This window comes from Octopus bimaculoides, chromosome 8 (genome assembly GCF_046866305.1).
Source record: "Octopus bimaculoides isolate indiv1 chromosome 8, ASM4686630v1, whole genome shotgun sequence".
Lineage (NCBI taxonomy): Eukaryota > Metazoa > Mollusca > Cephalopoda > Octopoda > Octopodidae > Octopus > Octopus bimaculoides.
The window spans coordinates 53796725-53817214 of record NC_142935.1 but is presented as its reverse complement, the minus strand read 5'-3'; the positions used below and the strand labels follow the sequence as shown (position 1 = coordinate 53817214).

Sequence of the window (20490 nt, the reverse complement as noted above, 5' to 3'; positions counted from 1 at the left end):
CCTCTAGCTTACAATATACAATTCTTATTCAGCAGATATTTATAAAACTAAAGTTACCCGCTTCTACATCCACTCCGTCGTGGGAAAATGGGCCAATAAAGCATTCCGTTTGCAAATGAATAAATCAAGAAACACACACACACACACACACACACACACACACACACACACACACACACACACAAGGAATTTATATATACATAGGCGCATATGAAACTGCTTGTTTAAAATTATAATTTTCAAACAAATTTTAATAACAGAGCCTGAGCTATTGGCGAAACTCAACACAAGGAGAAGGGGCTAAATGAATTTCATTATGCATACATCGAAGCATATATACATACTTACATAAATGCCATACATACACATATGTACATGCATACCTGCATGTACATATTACTTAAATACATACATACATTAAAAAAAATGAAAGGTCCTTTCCGAACCTTAAGGCTTATAAGTCTGTTTTCCCGGATTCTGTGGCGTATATATCCATCCACCCACCGCTGCCACCAACATGGACGAGACGCCAGTCCGTCACAGGATTATTCATTTTTGCCAGCTGAGTGGACTGGAGCGAAGTGTCGCCCGGTTCATGAACCAAAACCACAGTCTTACGATCATAAGTGCAATATTCTAAATCCTAAATCACACACACACACACACACACACACACACACACACACACACACACACACACACACACACACACACACACACACACACACTTCTTTTACTTGTTTCAGCAAGGGGCAAAAAGGATTAAGAAGAAGAATTTCGTCCGTCTTTATGTTCTGAGTTCAAACAAATTCTGCTGAGGTAGACTTTGCCTTCCAACATTTCGGGGTCGATAAAATAAGCACCAGTTGAGTACAGGGATCGATGTAATTGACTTATTTAATCCCCGAAATTGCTGGCCCAGTACCAAAACTTGAAAGCATTCTTATATACACATATAAAAGTGGGGATTTAGAACAGTGCTCCGTAACCTTTTTCACTTGTCGTACATTTAAATTCTTTTCATAATTCAGCGGCACACCCGAACTAAAAAGTATTGGAAAAAAAATTGTATTCAGGTTACACTGTGGTACACCTAGCATCGTCTCGTAGCACACCAGTGTGCTGCGGCAGTGTACGGAGCACTGATCAAGAAGAATCGTTAGAGCGTCAGAAGTAACATTTTGTGGTATTTCTTCCGACTCTTAAATGCAGCAAATTTGGCGTACGAAGAAAACACTTACACTAGGTATACGTGACCGATAATGTTTACATTACAAGAGCTGCTTTTATTTCGTAATTTATTTTTCTTTCACATGTGCTACGCCGCAGCAGATCAACAAATAGAGTGGTTGGCGTTAGGAAGGGCATCCAGCTGTAGAAACTCTGCCAAATCAGATTGGAGCCTGGTGTAGCCATCTGGTTTCACCAGTCCTCAGTCAAATCGTCCAACCCATGCTAGCATGGAAAGCGAACGTTAAACGATGATATATATATATATATATATATATATATATATATATATATATATATATATATATATATATATATATATATATAATAAGGGTGAAAAATTGAATATTAATTTGATTAATATCAATTTAAAACCAATGGCCTAGCATATTGAAAAATCTGAAAATTCAGAAAAATTATATTACATACATATAAGAGGGATGACCACTAAGTGGACATACATTATGCTAGAAGAAGACCTCCTATGGTCTGACCACTAAGAAAAGATTGTTCTCAAGAAAATTCAGGACATAACGTATTCTGAGTGTAAAGCTGGACGGGAGACAAACACAGAAGATCCCTAATTCTTCATCAGTTATCAGCCAATAGCTAATACATAGTTACGCACCTTTAATGATAAGACTGAGAGCTTCACAATTGGTGGCGCCCGCAAAAAATATTCTTTTTGCGGAGAATTCAGGGCCGAGAGCAAACAAAACAAAAATAAAGCAAAATGACACAGAGTATGATTTAGGACGGTCGACAAAGACGAAGAGTCGAGCGAAATATAGTTTTAGGGCCAGGAAGACGAGAATAGTGGGTAACGCTTAGAACTTATCCTAAAGGACGGTGAGACAGAGAATCTGCGACTGGTCATTTCGGGACAAGTGTGGCAAATAAGAAAACGGAGAGGATAAATTAAGGGTGAACCACTTGTTACCCCCGCCCATATATAATAGCCAATTACGAGATTGCCATACAATAACAAGCACTTGGATATGAATAATTGGCTACACTACTACCAGCAGTATATTGGATAGGTACTATCCCTTAGTTGGTTTCTGAACCTCTAACTCATACATACATACATACACACACACACACACACACACACACACACACACACATATATATATATATATATATATATATATATATATATATATATATATATATGTAAGACCTTAAAAATATTGATTCGAAATTCTGTTATCTGAGTGTTATAGAATTACAGACAAGAAAAATTTTTCTCTGCTTTGAAATTATTCTTATTTCTTTATTGCCCACAAGGGGCTAAGCATAGAGGGAACAAACAAGGACAGACGAACGGGTTAAGTCGATTACATCGACTCCAGTGCGTAACTGGTACTTAATTTATCGACCCCGAAAGGATGAAAGGAAAAGTCGACCTCGGTGGAATTTGAACTCAGAACGTAACGGCAGACCAAATACCTATTTCTTTACTGCCCACAAGGGGTTATACACAGAGGGGACAAACAGGAACAGACAAACAGGTTAAGTCGATTATATCGACCCCAGTGCGTAACTGGTACTTATTTAATCGACCCCGAAAGGATGAAAGGCAAAGTCGACCTCGGCGGAATTTGAACTCAGAACGTAGAGGCAGACGAAAGACCGCTAAGCATTTAACCCGGCGTGCTAACGTTTCTGCCAGCTAGCCGCCTTCTGCTTTGAAATTATTCTAACAGCCTATCTTCTCTCTCTTTTTCAGCTTTTGCATCTCCCTGACATGTGCAGTTAGCTACTATGGTGTTTTTATTACATCTGCATTTCGCTAAAGCACAGGCAAATCGTTTAGTTTGATGTATTCTATGTACATTGTAAGTTTAACTGTATAAATTGTGTGTCTGTATGTGTACGCACGTACATACGTATACACACACACACACGCGCACGCGCACACACACACACACACACACACACACACACACACACACACACACACACACACACACACACACACACACACATACGAGTAACACTTAAATGCAAAACAAGGTGGGAAAAATAGTACAACAACGACAGCAAACTGCATCAATGAAAAAAGCATCACTGTTTCTGCTACCACAACAACACCATCACCACAACACCACCATGCAGTTAACAGAAACAACAACTAAAGTTAAAGTTGTTGGAAACAAACTAAACTAAAGAGGAAGTCTCAGACAATTGATACGAGATCTCCCCCACACCATCAAATAATACTGTACCACTTTAAATAAAACTACACGAGGCGCATGTGTGAATGTGTGGTATGAAGCTTGCTTCCCAACCACATGGTTCCGGGTACAATCCCTTTGCGTGGCACCTCGGGCAAGAGTCTGCTACTATAGCCTCGGCCCGACCAAAGTCTTGTGAGTAGATTTGGTTGAGGGAAACTGAAAGCGGCCCGTCGTATATGCGTGTGTGTGTGTGTGTGTGTGTCTTTGTGTGTGTGTGTTTATGTCTTTGTGGATGTGTTCGTCCCCACCACCGCTTGATAGCAGGTGTTGGTGTGTTTACGTCTCCGTAACTTAGCGATTCGGCAAACAGACTAATAGAATCAGTGCCAAACTCTACATAATAATAATAACAATAATAATAATAATCATAATAATAATAATAATAATATTAATAATGATAATAATAATGAACTGGAAGTGTTATCATGTACAATATTTTGTCTTGGCATAAAAGATGGGCTACAGCAAATATTCTGCTCAATACCATAGATTTGCTTGTCACTTAAACAGGTGACCTTAAACAGGTGGCTATCCTTTGGTGGCTGACGATAAGTGCACCTCTGATCATGAGCAGAAGTAGTGGGGAAGCATCATAGCCATGTGTTGAGAGGAATTTTTGGGGGTTTAAATAATTCACCTCCGGAAATATGGGTGTGTCGTTCAACATCCTTAAACAACCCTTATTCACGGACCTTTTGAGTGGGATGGCTACTTGGTCTGAAGAAAATTCTAACTGGGCCCTACCTGCTGTTTATTTTTATATGAGATCATATCACGCACATATGGTTATGATGCATGTGCCTGGTATACTCTTATCAGACGGGTAGCCATGATGGGTATACTGGGCTTCGTATATTTTACCCCAGTGCAGGAGCTGACTGAACCGTCGATCAATCGGAGCTCTGAGGAGCCCGCACTCCACATGTTAACTCTACTTTGATATCAATACTAAGGGGCATTGTTATGCCTCTTAGTAATGCACGCAGGTCCTTAATACTCTCAGTCCGCCCCTGTCCCAGTGTCACTTTGATGGCATGCACTGCTCTCTCACTCAATAATAATAATAGCAAAAACACTCAGAGAGCGCAAACCTCCGCCAAGGTAACACCAACGTCCTCTCAACGATTAGCCGGAGATGATTTTTAAAAGGAGAATATTTCAAATAGACTTGACTGCCTTAGCGAAGGCGGAGGTAATAATAAGTTATTGGTCAACTCGTTCGACTAAAATTCTTGAAGGTGGTACCCAAGCATGGCCACAGTCTAATAACTGAAACAAGTGAAAGATAAACGATAAAAAAACGATGAATCAACTAGGGAGCTTCTGCGCAGTCATATGAGGTACTAGAAATAGCAGCCAAGTTTTTCGATTCGCACCAATGTAGTCTCAGACAAAAAATCAAAAAAAAAAAATTTTTAAACCCTGTTTGTCGTGGCTGACAAGTTTTAATCTTAAATCCCTTCAATGAGGGCTGACCTGAGCAATAACAACAACAAGGTACACGATGACGACAAAGGATGTAGAGCTTGATACAAAAATATGGAATGGTAACGAATGGAATACATTTGATTATGCCTTGCTTTGGAGCCTCAAAACTTGATGGAGTCGTAGTGGCGCTGTCTTAACATAGGGCTTGTCATGAGCATTCGTTCTGTCTTCTAAAAGTGAGAGAGGGGGAGAGAGAGAGAGAGAGAGAGAAAGAAGAAGAAGCAGAAGAAGAAGAAGAAGGATCAACCCCAGTACAGTGGTACTTTACTAATCGACCCCGAAAAGATAAAAAGCAAAATTGACTCCGGAAGTATCTGAGTACTGACTCCGTAGGTACCTGAGTATTGGTTTCATATTTTAGCACAAGGCTAATCATTTCGGGGAAGGGAGTAAGTCGATTACATCGACCCCATGGCTCAACTAGTATTTATTTATTTTATCGACCCCGAAAGGATGAAAGGCAAACTCGACCTCGGCAGAATTTGAACTCAGAACGTAAAGAAAGACGAAATGCCACTAAGCATTTTCGTCCGGCGTGCTAACGGTTCTGCCAGCTCGCCGCCTTAGCTACCATGAATATTGGTTCCAAATTTTGGCGTAATACTAGCAATTTTGGAGTAGTGAGTAAGACGATTACATCGACCCAAGGGTTCAAATGGTACTTAATTTATCGACCAGAAAAGGATGAAAAACAAAATCGACCCCGGCGGTATTTGAACCCAGAATATGAAGACGGGTGAAATGTCAGCCGCTAAGCATTTTCGCCCAGCATGCTAACGATTCTGCCAGCTCGCCGCCTTAGCTCCAATGAATATTGCAAGACAATCTACCGACGCTCAAAAGGTGTAGCCAAATTCGCCGCCTATACCTTTGAGAATAGGTCTGCTTGAATAGGCCGACCCTGGGTAAACAACAACAACAACAACAACAACAGCAACAACGGACATGTTTGGTCTAAAAGCTTACCTGGGAAATGGTTGGAATGGACTTGGTTGTAAACAATGCTAATATATCACTCGCCATGGTATGTGTGGACGTTTGCAGGAATGAACAATCAGTGCCAGATCAACCGCGGTATCCGTAAAGCGTGGATCCACTGTGACAAACTAGCAACAAGTCAAAAGGAGAAGGTCGGAGCTCGACGAACAGATCGGTGTCAAAGTCCATAATATGCTGAAATTGACGTCATTCAAACATTGTCGCTGTGTAAAGCTGTGAAAAACAGCTTATAGAGTCCTTTTCCTTATCAAAGCACCCACAACCCAAAAAAAAGAAAAAAAAAAAGAAAAAGAAAACTCAAGTTATGTAATCAGTCTTCAGTCTGTCTGTCTGTCTAACTGTTAATCTCTCTCTCTCTTTCTCTCTCTCTCTCTCTCTCTCTCTCTCCCTCTCTCTCTCTCTCTCTATATATATATATATCTTTATACACACACACACACACACATACACACAAACACACACATACATACACACACAGATACACACACACACACACACATAGAGAGAGAGAGAGAGAAGGAGATAGGGAGGCGAAAAGAGAGAGGTGGGAGACAGAAATTAGTTACGTTGGTATGTCCTATGTAACAGTAAACTGTTGGTGCTGTCCTCCTTTTTGTGCACATTCGACATCAGCGGGATACTCAATATGTAACGTGGGAAGAGAGAATTCATACTAACTCTTTAAGGAGAATCAAGGCAGTGCATTAGATGCTGTTAAAGGTTAATGTTACTGAAATATGTTGTCCGTTTCATGTTCTCCAAAGTTATTTATTTTTTATTGACTCTGTATTTCGATGAAATCAGGTCTAGGGTTTCATTATTGAATAAAACTACTGTATTTGATGGCATAAAAGACGCACGGGTATATTAGTCTCACTCCATCTTCAGCAGCGCATATTCAAGAAAATAAGTTGTTGTTTTTTTTGTTTTTCTTAGAGCATTGAAACATATATTATTAGCTTATGGTGAGCTGGCAGAATCGTTAGCACACCGGGCGAAAATGTTTAGCGGCATTTCTTCCGTCTTAACGGTCTGAGTTCAAATTCCGCCGAGGCTGGATCGATAAAATAAGTAAAAGTTGAGCACTGGAGTCGATGTAAACGACTTACCCTCTCCCCAAAATTTCAGGCCTTGTGCCTATAGCAGAAAGGAATATTAGCTTATGGGGAAAGGGCGAGCAGGCAAGGTCGCTAGCACGCCAGGCAAAATGTTTAGCGGCATTTCGTACCTCTAGAAACAGAGTTTAAATTCCATTGAGGTTGACTTTGCCTTCTATTCTTTCGGGATCGATAAAATAAGTACCAGTTTATCACTGGGGTCGATGTAATTGACTAACCCCCCCCCCCCCACCGTATGTGTATATATCTTTGTGCTTGTGATCACCACCACTTATCAACCGGTGTTGTTTTGCTTACATCTCCGCAAGTAAGCGGTTCGACAAAAGGTTGAGAGGATGAGCACCAGACCTAAAAACAAAAAGTATTGAGACTTATTTGTTCACCTCAACTCTTAGAGTCCCAGCATGCCCCAGCTTCATTTGACTTTTTCACAAATTTTTACCATTCACAGAACATCCAAGTGTTTAACTAAAACCCGTAATCTTAGTAAAATATCGATTTATGCATTGATCAGTTAACTTCGTGAAGAGCTACTAACATAACCAATCGTGTAAGCCATTATTAGTTTAACTTGTTCCCAAACTTGACAAACCGCGTCGTTTTCCTTGTTTTATCAACGTTCATATTTTGAATTTTCTGGTTACTACATTAAATAAGGCGAATCTTTTGGACTTAACCCTGCAAAGATTAAAAATCAACATTTCTTATCTCATTTCTCATATAATTTCTCGTTTTAAGTTACCAGTACTGAATACGTCACCTAGTTTCGATTTTCCTGTTTCGTATTTCGTCTCTCAAAGGCTGTAAATAACTGATATGAACGATACAAACACCAATGAATATCGTACAGTTTTATTATCTCTCTTCTATAAAAATGTGTCCCTCACCTTCACTTTTTTTTAGACCAGAGAGAAGTCCTTTAAAGGACTTCTGATACATGTATGAAAGAAGGAGGGGTGTATTTTCAAACCAGAGATTCAGTATAAAATACTTGTAACAGAGTGGGCTCCGCTAAAGGCACACAGAATGACAGGTTGTGTTGTTAAAGTGAACAAGAAATTAAGTCTACTACCCCATATAGTGGGATTTGATCTCAAAGCGCAAAGAGCCGGGCAAAAACTGCAAGGTATCCAAAGGTATCCAGTCGCAGTTCCACCAGTCCATGTGCATTGCACAGGTATTTTTTGTTTTTTATAACGACCTCACGAAAGCAAAGTTGATTTCGATAGGATTTGAACTCGGATTGTAGAAATTCGGAACAAATACTGCCAATAGTAATGATGGATAGCTTTAGAAAACAATAGTCAAACCACTATCCCTGTACAAATATGGAGAATGTTCATTAACTTAAATATTAAACTCTATGTACTTATCTACTCTATACTTCGTATAGAGTTGTTGTTAGCACTCCGTCGCTTACGACGTCGAGGGTTCCAGTTGATCCGATCAACGGAACAGCCTGCTCGTGAAATTAACGTGCAAGTGGTTGAGCACTCCACAGACACGTGTACCCTTAACGTAGTTCTCGGGGATATTCAGCGTGACACAGTGTGACAAGGCTGACCTTTTGAATTACAGGCACAACAGAAACAGGAAGTAAGAGTGAAAGAAAGTTGTGGTGGAAGAGTACAGCAGGGTTCGCCACCATCCCCTGCCGGAGCCTCGTGGAGCTTTTAGGTGTTTTCGCTCAATAAACACTCACAACGGTCTGGGAATCAAAACCGCAATCCTATGACCGCGAGTCCGCTGCCCTAACCACTGGGCCATTGCGCCTCCACTCGTATAGAGTAGATAAGAACAAAAGTATAATATTCTGTGATAAGTTTCTGAACTAAGTAGAAACTCACCTGTAGTTTGGTAACAGTGTTGTAGTAAAGCTCAGCTCAGTGACGGAGTATAGAACTAGCTAAAAACTCACCTGTAATTTGGTGATGTTATCGTTTAGAGATCAAACTCTCCTCACACACGAGAATGGCACATTTTGCAATCCTTGCTCTGATATTTTCTATAATGATGTGAACTGTAGCGAAGTTGTAATCGCATAAGTTAAAGTATCTACAAAACTAGAAATAGTTAATTTACTTCATTAATAATTTTCAATAAAATATAAACATCACAAACTCCAATTTCTCACTTTACTAAGATTATGTCATTGAGACTGATTTTTTTTCCAGCTAAAGAAATGAATGCCTTAAGTAACTGCTGTCTCTACAAAAGACTTTTTTCTATACATCGTCCTGTGATGCACCTGGGTCATGTTTCCAGGGGTCATTAGCTGTTTCGAGTCTTTCAAGCATAAGACATTCTCACCCAGGTTACCAGCCAGGGTTCATCAGGCCCCAGTTTGTGTCCAGCAGCACTACACCTGGATACACTTCCCCTTCCAGGACTCGTATTTCCCCTTTCCACGACCCCCTTGGAGCAACTGACGCTGCTTCCACAGCCAACTTGATGGCCTTCCGCTTATTGGCTCCTATGATGCCGAGTGTGTTGTAAGCTCTGCAGAGGGACTGGCTGCAAACCCTCAGCAATCAGTGAATATTCGTCTAGAATAAAAAATTTATTTTACATACATAATTTCGAAATGCCTCTAAGATAGCTCCGCCAATTTAGTAAACTTATATAAACCAATTCTTTAGAACCAATATCAATCCATCAATATATATCTTTGTAGCGTGGAAGATACTTATTAGCCATTTAAAAGTAACAAAAGACAAATTCATTTAAATATTTATTATTTAATGTCCGTCGCACCAGCTGCATCTCAGTCACCAACATGATTACTGGCCATGTCGAAGTTCGTGCAGTGAAAATGTTGACACCAAATAATAAATATAAATATTCAAGTGAAGTTAACAATCTTTGTGTGTTTTTGAATGGATAATACGCATGCCCATCGCTAAGAGGGTGCTTCCAGTCGTTCGCTTTACCGGACGGAATTGCGTGTCGTTCTCCCGCTGGCGCCAGCTATCCTGAGGGAAATTTAGAAGGGAACCAGCTACAAGACGGCTCGATTGGTCTTTCGCCCTTACACTCGGTTCCGACGATCGATTTGCACGTCAGAGGCGCTTCGGACTTCCACCATGCCCTGGACGGCACTTACCCATAACTATTCAATGGTGCGCCCTCAGATTAAGAAAATACAGTTTACAAGAACCTTCCCGCAATACAAATTAGTGCTAACCCATAATATTCTGCAGCATCCCCTGACACCAAAGTCTGACTACGGGCCTGCTAATATGTATCTTCCACGCAGCCATCGTTTTAGTTTCAACACACGGTCTCAGATCAAATTACTTGTCTGGCAACTACACTTCCGAAGATCCGTGGGTACTCAACCGATTCACTGGATTTATGCTCTATTGTACCTTGAAAGTTAGACTTCGTACTAAACATAGCCACAAATCGTTTTTCTCTCGCCCCAATTCACATTTTCTGAAACTTTATCTCCGTCCTTATTTTTCACTCTGTCTGTCAATATATCACTACACACTCACACACACACAAACATAGACTGTCAGACAGTCCCATCTACGCGCACACTCAGACTCATTCATACGCCACACATACACGGACACATTCTCTTCCCATTTTCATATCTTATCTTTCTACTTATGTTTTAGATTCACCTACTAACGTACAAAAGTATAATATTCTGTGATAAGTTTCTGAACTAAGTAGAAACTCACCTGTAGTTTGGTAACAGTGTTGTAGTAAAGTTCAGCTCAGTGACGGAGTATAGAACTAGCTAAAAACTCACCTGTAATTTGGTAATGTTAGAGTTTAGAGATCAAACTCTCCTCACATTAATAATTCAGACTGAACATTAGCCCTTTTAATCTCCTCTAGTAATTCCTGTGGGACGGCGATGAAAAAAAATATTAATAATTCTTCCTAGTATCTCTCTAATATTCTTGATTATTTTAAGACAAAAATATTTATTTATTTATTTATTTATTTATTTAGCACATTTTCGTTATTGATGTTCTTTAGCCCAAAAGGAAAGCTCGTGGCTTGGTGGTTAGGTTGTGGAGGCGCAATGGCCCAGTGGTTAGGGTAGCGGACTCGCGGTCATAGGATTGCGGTTTCGATTCCCAGACCGGGAAAACACCTAAAAGCTCCACGAGGCTCCGGCAGGGGATGGTGGCGAACCCTAATGTACTCTTTCACCACAGCCTTCTTTCACTCTTACTTCCTTTTCTGTTGTACCTGTAATTCAAAGGATCAGCCTTGTCACACTGTATCACACTGTGTCACGCTGAATATCCCCGAGAACTACGTTAAGGGTACACGTGTCTGTGGAGTGCTCAGCCACTTGCACGTTAATTTCACGAGCAGGCTGTTCCGTTGATCGGATCAACTGGAACCCTCGACGTCGTAAGTGACGGAGTGCCAACAACGGTGGTTAGGTTATTCGGCTCACGGTCGTAAAGTCGTGAGTTCGACCCCCGGTGGCGCGTTGTGTCCTTGAGCAAGGCACTCTATTTCCAGTTGCTCCAGTCCACTCAGCAGGCAAAAATGGGTTGCATCTGAAATTCAAAGGACTAGCCTTGTCACGTTCTGTGTAACGCTGAATCATCCTGAGAACTACATTAAGAGGTACGCGTGTCGGTGGAGTGCTCGGCCATTTGCACGTTAATTTCATGAGCAGACTGTTCTGGTGATCGGATCAACTGGATCAACTGGACCTGCAACACCCACTACTTCCACTCGAACCATTTTGCCTAATTTGTCGTTTTTTCTCAGTTTCTTGTTCCTCAGCTGCAACAATTATTTGTCAGTGGTTCTCGACAGGAGTCCATATAAGATTTTGACGGGGTTCAAGCAAGCAAAATAGTAAATTGGGGACGCACAGTAGTATTTTAAGGTCCATAACATTTTTTAAAACTTTAGATGTATTTATTGCAAGAAACAGGTTTATTTCTCTAACGTAATACATAGTTCAATCTACACAAGTTAATGAGTGAAAAACAAAATAGGAATTTTGAAGGAAGTTTCTATAAAATTAGAGATATTAATATTTCTAAGTCTCTCTAAAGGAGACTACGGCAGCGGTACTGGATATTAATAGTTATCACCAAGCCAACATGGCAGTCCAAAAAATAGGACGAATGCTGCCGTTGATTAAGCTCCAAGAGGCCATCGCCTCTAGCTAGCTATGTGAGCTAGAGGTGATGGCCTCTTGGAGCTAATCAACGGCAGCATTCGTCCTATTTTTTGGACTGCCATGTTGGCTTGGCGATAACTATTAATATCTATAAAATTAGTTTTTAAACATTGAATCGCTATGGGATTCCACCCGAGTAAAATAGTAATCAAAAGGATCCATAGGTAAAAACTAGTTGAGAACCACTGGTTTAGATAAAACCAGTGTCATCTGCCCTCTTCTAATTCATTCACTTGTAGAACAATAATTACACAAGACTGTAATGCCTCAGAAAATGCCTCAGAAAAATTCTGGGCATTAGATGGCAAGATAAAATCACAAACGAGGAGATGCTTCATAGAGGCAAAGTCACAGACCTGAGTCTTGCCATCAAGAGCAGAAGAGCAGAAGAGCATCTGTGCTGCATTTGTGCAGCACAGAATTTTGTCAGGGAACAGGTCGCGGTCTCAAAGCGACGATAATATTTTGCCAAATTAAATTTAAATGTTGAAGTGAATCTAACGGTTTTTGTGTGTTTCTTGAATGGCTTATAAACACCTTCCACGCTGCAATTGTTTTCGTTCCAGCACACGATCTCAGATCAGGTCACTTGCTATGCAAGTATATATATATATATGGATAAGGTCGATATTTAAATATCGATTTTATCAAGTGGCCAGCATGGCAATAGAAATCAAAAATGGTAACAATAAATATTGTGGTTTAGAGTCAAAATTTGACTGCTATTTTCAGCATGGCAGTATCTCTTAGATACCCTAAATTATAATTTTATATATATATATATATATATATATATATATATATATATATATATATATATATATATATATATATATATATATATATGTATGTATGTATGTATGTATGTATAGGTTTATGTTTGTATGTATGTATGTTATGAAGGCACATGACCTAGTGGTTTGCCTGTTGCGCTCACAATCACTAGATCATGGGTTCGATTCCTTGAATGAGTGGTGCATTGTGTTCTTGAGCAAATCACTTCATTTCATGTTGGTCCAGTTCCCCTTTCAATCAGGGGCGAATGCTGGTCTGCTACCATAGCCAACCGGGTGGCGTCATTTGAAGGCTAAAACAATGCTAGAAACGCATTGTGACCAGCGATGTGTAACAACATCTGATAGCCTGATCGGTCACGTGATCATGTGATGCATATATGTATGTATGTATGTATGTATGTATGTATGTTTGTATGTATGTGTTTGTGAGAGCAGCCATATATGTATATATGTGTGAGTGTATGTATGTATGTATGTATGTATGTATGTATGTATGTATGTTATCAATCAGTCTCATCTCTGTATTTCTTGTCAATAGAGAAAGAGCCGGACTCTAACATAGATTCAAGGCTCCTTCATTGGAACTTTTATCAGCATCATCTAGGTATTTGTGCATATGTGTGTGCGTGCAGTATTTGGTGTTAGTGTATGCGCAGATTTGTATGTTTGTTTTATGGATGCGTTTTTATGTATACATTTTCATGTCTAGGCGTATGCATATGTATTTATGCGCAGATTTGTATGTTTGTTTTATGGATGCGTTTTTATGTATACATTTTCATGTCTAGGCGTATGCATATGTATTTATGCGCAGATTTGTATGTTTGTTTTATGGATGCGTTTTTATGTATATATTTTCATGTCGAGATGCATGCATGTATCTTTACAGTTCCATTGATGGCTGTATGTATGTATATACGTATGTATACATACATACACATATATCATGCATATTTGTGTTCGTAGAGGTGAGTGTGTGGATGCATGTGAATGAGTGTCTGAGTGCATGTGTTCTTCGATGTGTATATTTGTGAATGTATGTTATCAGGAAATTCCTGGTTAATGGTAGCACTGACCTAAAACCTATATACGTAGAGTAGTTTTGAGCTAGATATCACTGCCATCACTGCTATCACCACCGCCACTGTCACTCCCCCCTCTCCATACCACCTCTACCACCTCCACTACCCCAATTGTACCCCATCACCACCACCACTATCACTACTACAACCGCTATTATCACAATCACTGCTATTATTATCACTGGAACCTCACCATTCACACGTACACCATTGCCACCCGCCACTCACATCAGTACAATCTCTCTGCCCCCCCCCCCTCCCACATCATACCACCATTATATCACCATTGCCACCACTGCCACCACCATTGTCACCCACCTCTGCCCTCCGCCACAATCCCCACCATCCCCACCGCGATCACCACCATCCCCGCCGCGATCACCACCATCCCCGCCGCTTCCCTCATCCCTGATACTACCACCACCGCCACCTCTACCACCACGAGGCCCATTCATGTCAGATGTAATCAATCAAAACGATTTATGAAGCAGTGCTATTGATAACTAGTATGCTACAGTGATAAGATAACTAGTAAGCTATTGTTGTAATACAAGCTGAGATGAGATATTTATCATGGCCCTTTAAATCATGGAACACTTTCCACTTACATGCAGGAGCTATCATGGTTCACTGACTTGCCAAGAGTATCAAACATCCAACTGAGGGAGACTGTCTTTTATATCCTGGCCTCAGACAAGATTCTTAACTCTTAACAGTCTTGTATACCTTGCAATAAGAAGGTGACACTTGTACTGCACTAAGTGCAAAACCAAGTCACTTAGCTTTCAAGATCCCAGTGCAACCTGCATTAAATAGGTACTACTGCTACTGCACTATTTGCATAACCATGATAGGGTAAAGACTCCCTTTTGGTCATGAATAACCATGGGATTGCACGTAGAAAGTTACCCTTCGAGGCACAAGTCCGCGCTAGGTTGTTTATGGAAGAGCAACAGTCGCCCATGCATACCAGCCTCCCTTCTCCACACCACTATGAAGTCGCAACTCATTTCTACAGCTGAGTGAACTGGAGTAACATAAAATAAAGTGTCTTGCTCAAGAACACAACACACAGTTCGGTCCAGGAATTGAACTCACTACCTCATGACTGTGAGCCTGATGCTCTAACCACTGAGCCATGTGCCTTCACCATGATACTTAGCTTGTAACTGTTCAGCACATCTTGCTGTGAATAGATAGCATCAGTGTTGTAATATGTCTACAAGTAAGATACTCAGTTTTCAACGACCAGTCCCCTTAGCTCTACAAGAGCTCTACAGAAGCTCTACAGAAGCTCTACAGAACATTCCATTTGAATCTCCTTCATCTGTTAGTCTTTTTCATCACTCACAGTCCATAATGTCTCAGTTATCAGAGGAACAAATTTTACTGATCTCATGTCCTAAATCCTTGCAATCTCAAATTTTAATGGGTTGTGTTTTTTCCAACTTTATATCTCCTTTCTTCACAATCCTACTATCAAATGGACATGATGGATCAATCAATATGCAAATTCAATTTTCCTTGTCTATTACTATACTATCTAGCTTGTTATGTTCCATATAGTTATCTATTTGAATGGAAAAGTCACACAAAATCTTGCATGTGCTCAATTCTTTCTACCTGATGATTGCATCATTTACTTCCATTTTCGACAAAGTTTCCAGTGTAAAACTTTCACCTTTTGATCATATTTCCATTTCTTATATTCTCCATAGGACTCTCCCTAGGCCAACATGGGACATTCTGCAACAATGTGTGTCATTGTTTCATCCCAAATTCCACATACTCTACATTTTGCACACATACTCTCCTCACACACGAACTTACACAAGTTGTTTCTTTGCAGTATTATTATTAATATTGTTGTTGTCGTTTTCTTTCAATCTGCATGTTTGATGCAATCCTTTGCCAAGACACACCCAATGCCCCAGGGCAAGTGAAGTTAAGAGTTGTTGAAATATAACTGAAAGCTTGGTGAAGGGAAATGGCAAGAGCAGTAGAGAAATATCTCCATATAATACAACACAAACATTTAAACTGATAGGGTTTTTCTAAGGATGTGGGCACAATCTTTTGTCAGCACAATCTTTTGGATTTCTTTGAGACATGGTTCTCCTGTGATGTTGTCTGTTTCTGGCATCTCTTTTTATCATACCCAGGGCACCTACAATAACAGGAACAATTTCACTTTAACACTTTAACCTATAAAGAATCTCCAGGATTTTTCTTTGAACTTGCATGGTTGTACCATTTTTTCCAAAGTTGACCTTGTCCGAGCTTATCATCAGATTCCAATGAACACTGACGACATTCTCAAAACTGCCGTCACTCCCCCCACTTCCTTTGGAAGTTTCGAGTTCCTGCTTATGAGCTTCGGTTTGCGGAATGCAACGAGCACATTCCAGAGGTTTATCAATGAAGTTGTCCGTGGACTTGACTTTGTGTTCGCTTACGTCGATGATTTGCTCATAGCTAGCGACACGCGTGAAAATCATCTCCAACACTTATCTCTACATTTTCAGCGTCTTCGCACCTACAATGTGCGAATCAACCCCGATAAGTGTGTTTTCGGATATTGATCTAGTTGGACCATGGCCTGTCAGTCGCGGGTTCTCTTACATATTGACATGCGTCGATCGTTTCTCTTGTTGGCCTGAAGCCATTCCAATAGTGGACATTTCCGCTGAGTTAGTTGCTCGAGCTTTCGTTTTTAACTGGATTGCTCGCTTTGGTGTCCCAGCTAAAATAACCACTGATCGTGGACGCCAGTTGAAGCTTTCGTATTTCGTGAATTGTCGCGAATCCTTGGCGTTCATCACATTCGTATGACCAGCTACCATCCAGCTTACAACGGGATGGTCGAACGTTTTCACAGGCAACTGAAGGCTGCTCTACGCGCCACTCCCGATCCACAGTCTTGGACAGAATTCCTGCCTATCGTTCTTCTTGGTTGTCGCATTGCTGTTAAAACAGACTTAGGTTTCTCCTCTGCTGAACTCCTTTACGGTACCATCCTAGCACTTCCTGGTACAATGTTGACGCCAGACAATTCATCACGTCCTAATCCAACGTCGTATGTTACCAGACTTCGCTCGTATTTCTCGAGTCTTTCACCTATGCATCCGCGTGACCAGACTATTCCCTCTCACGTCCCACCGGACATTGACAAATGGACTCATATTTTTGTTCAGGATGATTCTGTCAAGGGACCTATTGTTTCTCCTTATAAGGGACCATTTCGTGTGCTATTGCGGATAGCCAAAAGTTTTAGTCTCGACATCGATGGTCGGGCAGAGACCGTGTCGGTCGACAGACTTAGAAGGGCACATTTTGAGGTGTCCACACCCTTCGATGACACACCAACCACGCCCACTTTTGATCCTTTACAACCACCTACACATCCACCTGTACATGCACCTTTGACCACACCATCACCTACATCTCCACCTTCATCGCTACTACCTAACACGAACAAACCCTATGTCACCAGAACAGGCCGCACTGTGCATTGGCCCCAAAAACTCACTAGAACTATTTACATCTAACCTTTTTTTCTTTTTTCTTCCTGTGAAAGACAATTGTTTTCTCGTGTGCTGAACAATACCAATGCCTTGCCATTGAACTTTGTAAAACTAATATTTTGTGCATGCTCCTTTTATATTGCTTGTGATTATATTTTCTCAATTTCACATTTTTGTATTATATTTTGTAAATTTCGCACTAGCGTTCTCAGGGGTGGGGGCTGTAGCGTGACACAAGAAGCCAGTGCCATTTTGTGCGAGATCTCACCGGCAGCCATTACCATGTCCGAAACGAGAGCGAGATCTCTCTTACAACTATGTTTGCCATGCGCGAGACCACAGCGTGGCTCTCGTGGGCAACATCTATTTAAGGAGGCATATTAAGGTGATTCTCTCTCTTGCGTTCGCGCTCACGCTGCGCAACACTGCAAACTGGCAGCTCACAGCGGATTCTTGTCCTGCTCTAACTTCACCCGTTATCTCCAGAGGTAATGTACCTCACGTGAACGGAGCTATAACGAACCACGCGTTGCCTTGCAGATGGTCGCCGGGAGCGAACCCCACGAGTGAGAACTAAATAAACAACCATTGAATTGCATCCGCTTGTAAGCTTCTTCTTTCGAGTTCCAGATCCTAAGACTACAGAAGATAATTGTAATGAGAGAAGGAGATACTACGCAAGTATCGTGAACATTCGAGTCCCATTATAATCCCTAACATATTGAAGAGATTTTCTTCTAATGTGATGGAGATTAAACCAGTGAAATTTTGGATTTATTAATCCTTAATGAGGACACGACATCCTTGAGATGACTCTGTGTGTGTGTGTGTGTGTGTGTGCGTGCGCGCGCGCGCGTGCGTGTGTGTTTTAAATAAAATGAGACAACAAAACCAAGGCTGTATGGAATTTATAGGACATTTATAAAGAGAAGGTAGTCTTACAACTGTTTCTGAGATATTAGGGAAATCCCTTCAACAGAGATGATATGAAAGAGTTAACTAGAGGTAAATAGTAGAATTCAATATAAGGAGTTGTTTTGGAAAAGGATGAATATAGGAAGTATAAAAGAAAATAAGAAAATAAAAATAAAAGTAAAAATATATGAAGGATGTTACAGTTGCAGTTACATTATCCAAGGGAAGTGCTGTGTAGAATGGGTAGAAATGCTTCTTGTCCATGATAGGTACATTCCGATAGGAGTTCATATTTTGTTATTACGAGTGGATAGTGTGGAGACATAAATTCAATGTGCTGTTCATTCAAAGGGGTCTTGTGGTGTGAATAAGATAATCATAATACCCAACATGGTTTTCAACCAGGTGGGAGCTGCCTAGCCCAGCTTTTACAGCACAATTACAGATGCCAAAAACGACAGGCCTCTCTCTCTCTGACTTCCCTCATCAGCATGGCATGAATAGGAGGCAACTAATCACATTCCTTGAAGAAAACGACTTGCTGAGTGATACCCAGCATAGTTTTCGACTAGGTAGGAGTTGCCTGACACAACTCCTACAGCACGATGACTGGGTGTTGAAGCAGTTACTCGACAACTCAAATGTGGACGTAATATACCTTGACTTTGTAAAAGCTTTTGATAAAGTTGATCATGGTGTGATATGCCACAAACTGCGTGATCTTGGCATAGCTGGAAAACTTGGAAGTGGTTACATGACTTTCTGAAAGATAGAAGTCAGACAGTTGTGACCAATGGAACCACCCCAAAGAAAACACAAATAGTGAGTGGTGTTCCACAGGGCACTGTCTTGGGACCACTGCTTTTCATAGTGGTTCTCCCAGATATGCCCTCAGCTGCCCGGATAACTGCCCTTGTCAGCTATGCAGGCCATACTAAAGTCTCGGAGAAAATACAAAACCCTAGAGATGTTGCATGCCTGCAGCAAGAGTTGGGCCCAATTTACAGATGGGCTGAGGATAATAATATGCAGTTTAATGCTGGAAAATTCCAAGCCGTGCGCTACCAGCGCCCAAAACTGAACAAAAACTTACAGGGTACACTGGCCTATGGGGTTTTACAATCCCAGAACCTAAATCAGTGTGGTACCTGGGTATTAACATGAGTAATGTTACCTCTTTCCTAGTGCACATTACCAAGGTAGCAATAACGTGCAGGCGGATGGCTGGCTGGATCCTGAGAACCTTCAGAACCAGAGAGAAGGAAACCATGATGGTCCTCTGGAGGACATTCGTTCTCAGCCGCCTGGACTACTGCTCCCAACTATGGTCACCCCACAATGTAAAATTAAGAGCAGACCTTGGAGCAATCCAACGAAGCTTCACAAAGAAGATCATTTCATTGCAACAGCTCAGCTACTGGGAAAGGCTGAAACAGCTATGACTCTACTCCCTGGAGCAAAGGCGGGTGAGATATGCAGTAATATATCCACCTGGAAGATCCTGGAAGGGATTGTGTCAAATTTTGACATTGAAACCTACACAAATACTTGAACGGGTTGCCACTGCACAGTGTCAAAGATCCCAGTGACGCCGTCGCGCTTCAGGACCAGTTACTGCAACAGCCTGGGTTTCAAGGGCCCACAGCATTTTAATATTCTCCCAAAGAACTTGAGGGACATACACAAAGTGGATGTAGGTGTTTTCAAATCAAACTTGGATCTCTTCCTGTCGAGAGTCCCAGAGGAACCTACCTCGTGGCAGGAGGCGCAAATGAAGGCAGCAACATCAAACTCCCTTATTCACCAAATACGACATATCAGAGGTGGATCTCGATAATAATAGTGTAGCAAAACGGCGGTGCCCCTGTATGGCCACAGCTTTGAGCTGAAACTGATAAGAAAATTATTAACTTCCTTAACTCCATTT

The 20490-nt window shown here is 41.0% G+C and overlaps 2 protein-coding genes across 6 annotated transcripts in view; one reads left to right on the top strand and one right to left on the bottom strand.

The window, feature by feature from the left end:
- LOC106875746 (serine palmitoyltransferase 1) overlaps nucleotides 1-7714 on the bottom strand; it is a 56028-nt gene extending 48314 nt beyond the window's left edge. For 4 of the 5 annotated variants that reach the window (XR_016242898.1, XR_016242899.1, XM_089356472.1 and 1 more), the window contains exon 1: nucleotides 5928-6300. Coding sequence is in view for 2 of the 5 variants with exons in the window: in XM_089356472.1 (XP_089212598.1) it covers nucleotides 5928-5984 (57 nt within the window). In the remaining 3 variants the exon portion in view is untranslated. Of the gene's footprint in view, nucleotides 1-5927 lie in introns of all 5 variants that reach the window. The other variant, XR_016242897.1, reaches the window with a different exon arrangement.
- A 9268-nt stretch (nucleotides 7715-16982) lies between these two features.
- On the top strand, nucleotides 16983-17672 carry LOC106875744 (uncharacterized). The gene has a single exon (XM_014923994.1). It carries the CDS (start codon nucleotides 16983-16985, stop codon nucleotides 17670-17672), a length of 690 nt encoding a protein of 229 aa, XP_014779480.1.
- The last annotated feature ends 2818 nt before the right edge of the window (nucleotides 17673-20490 follow it).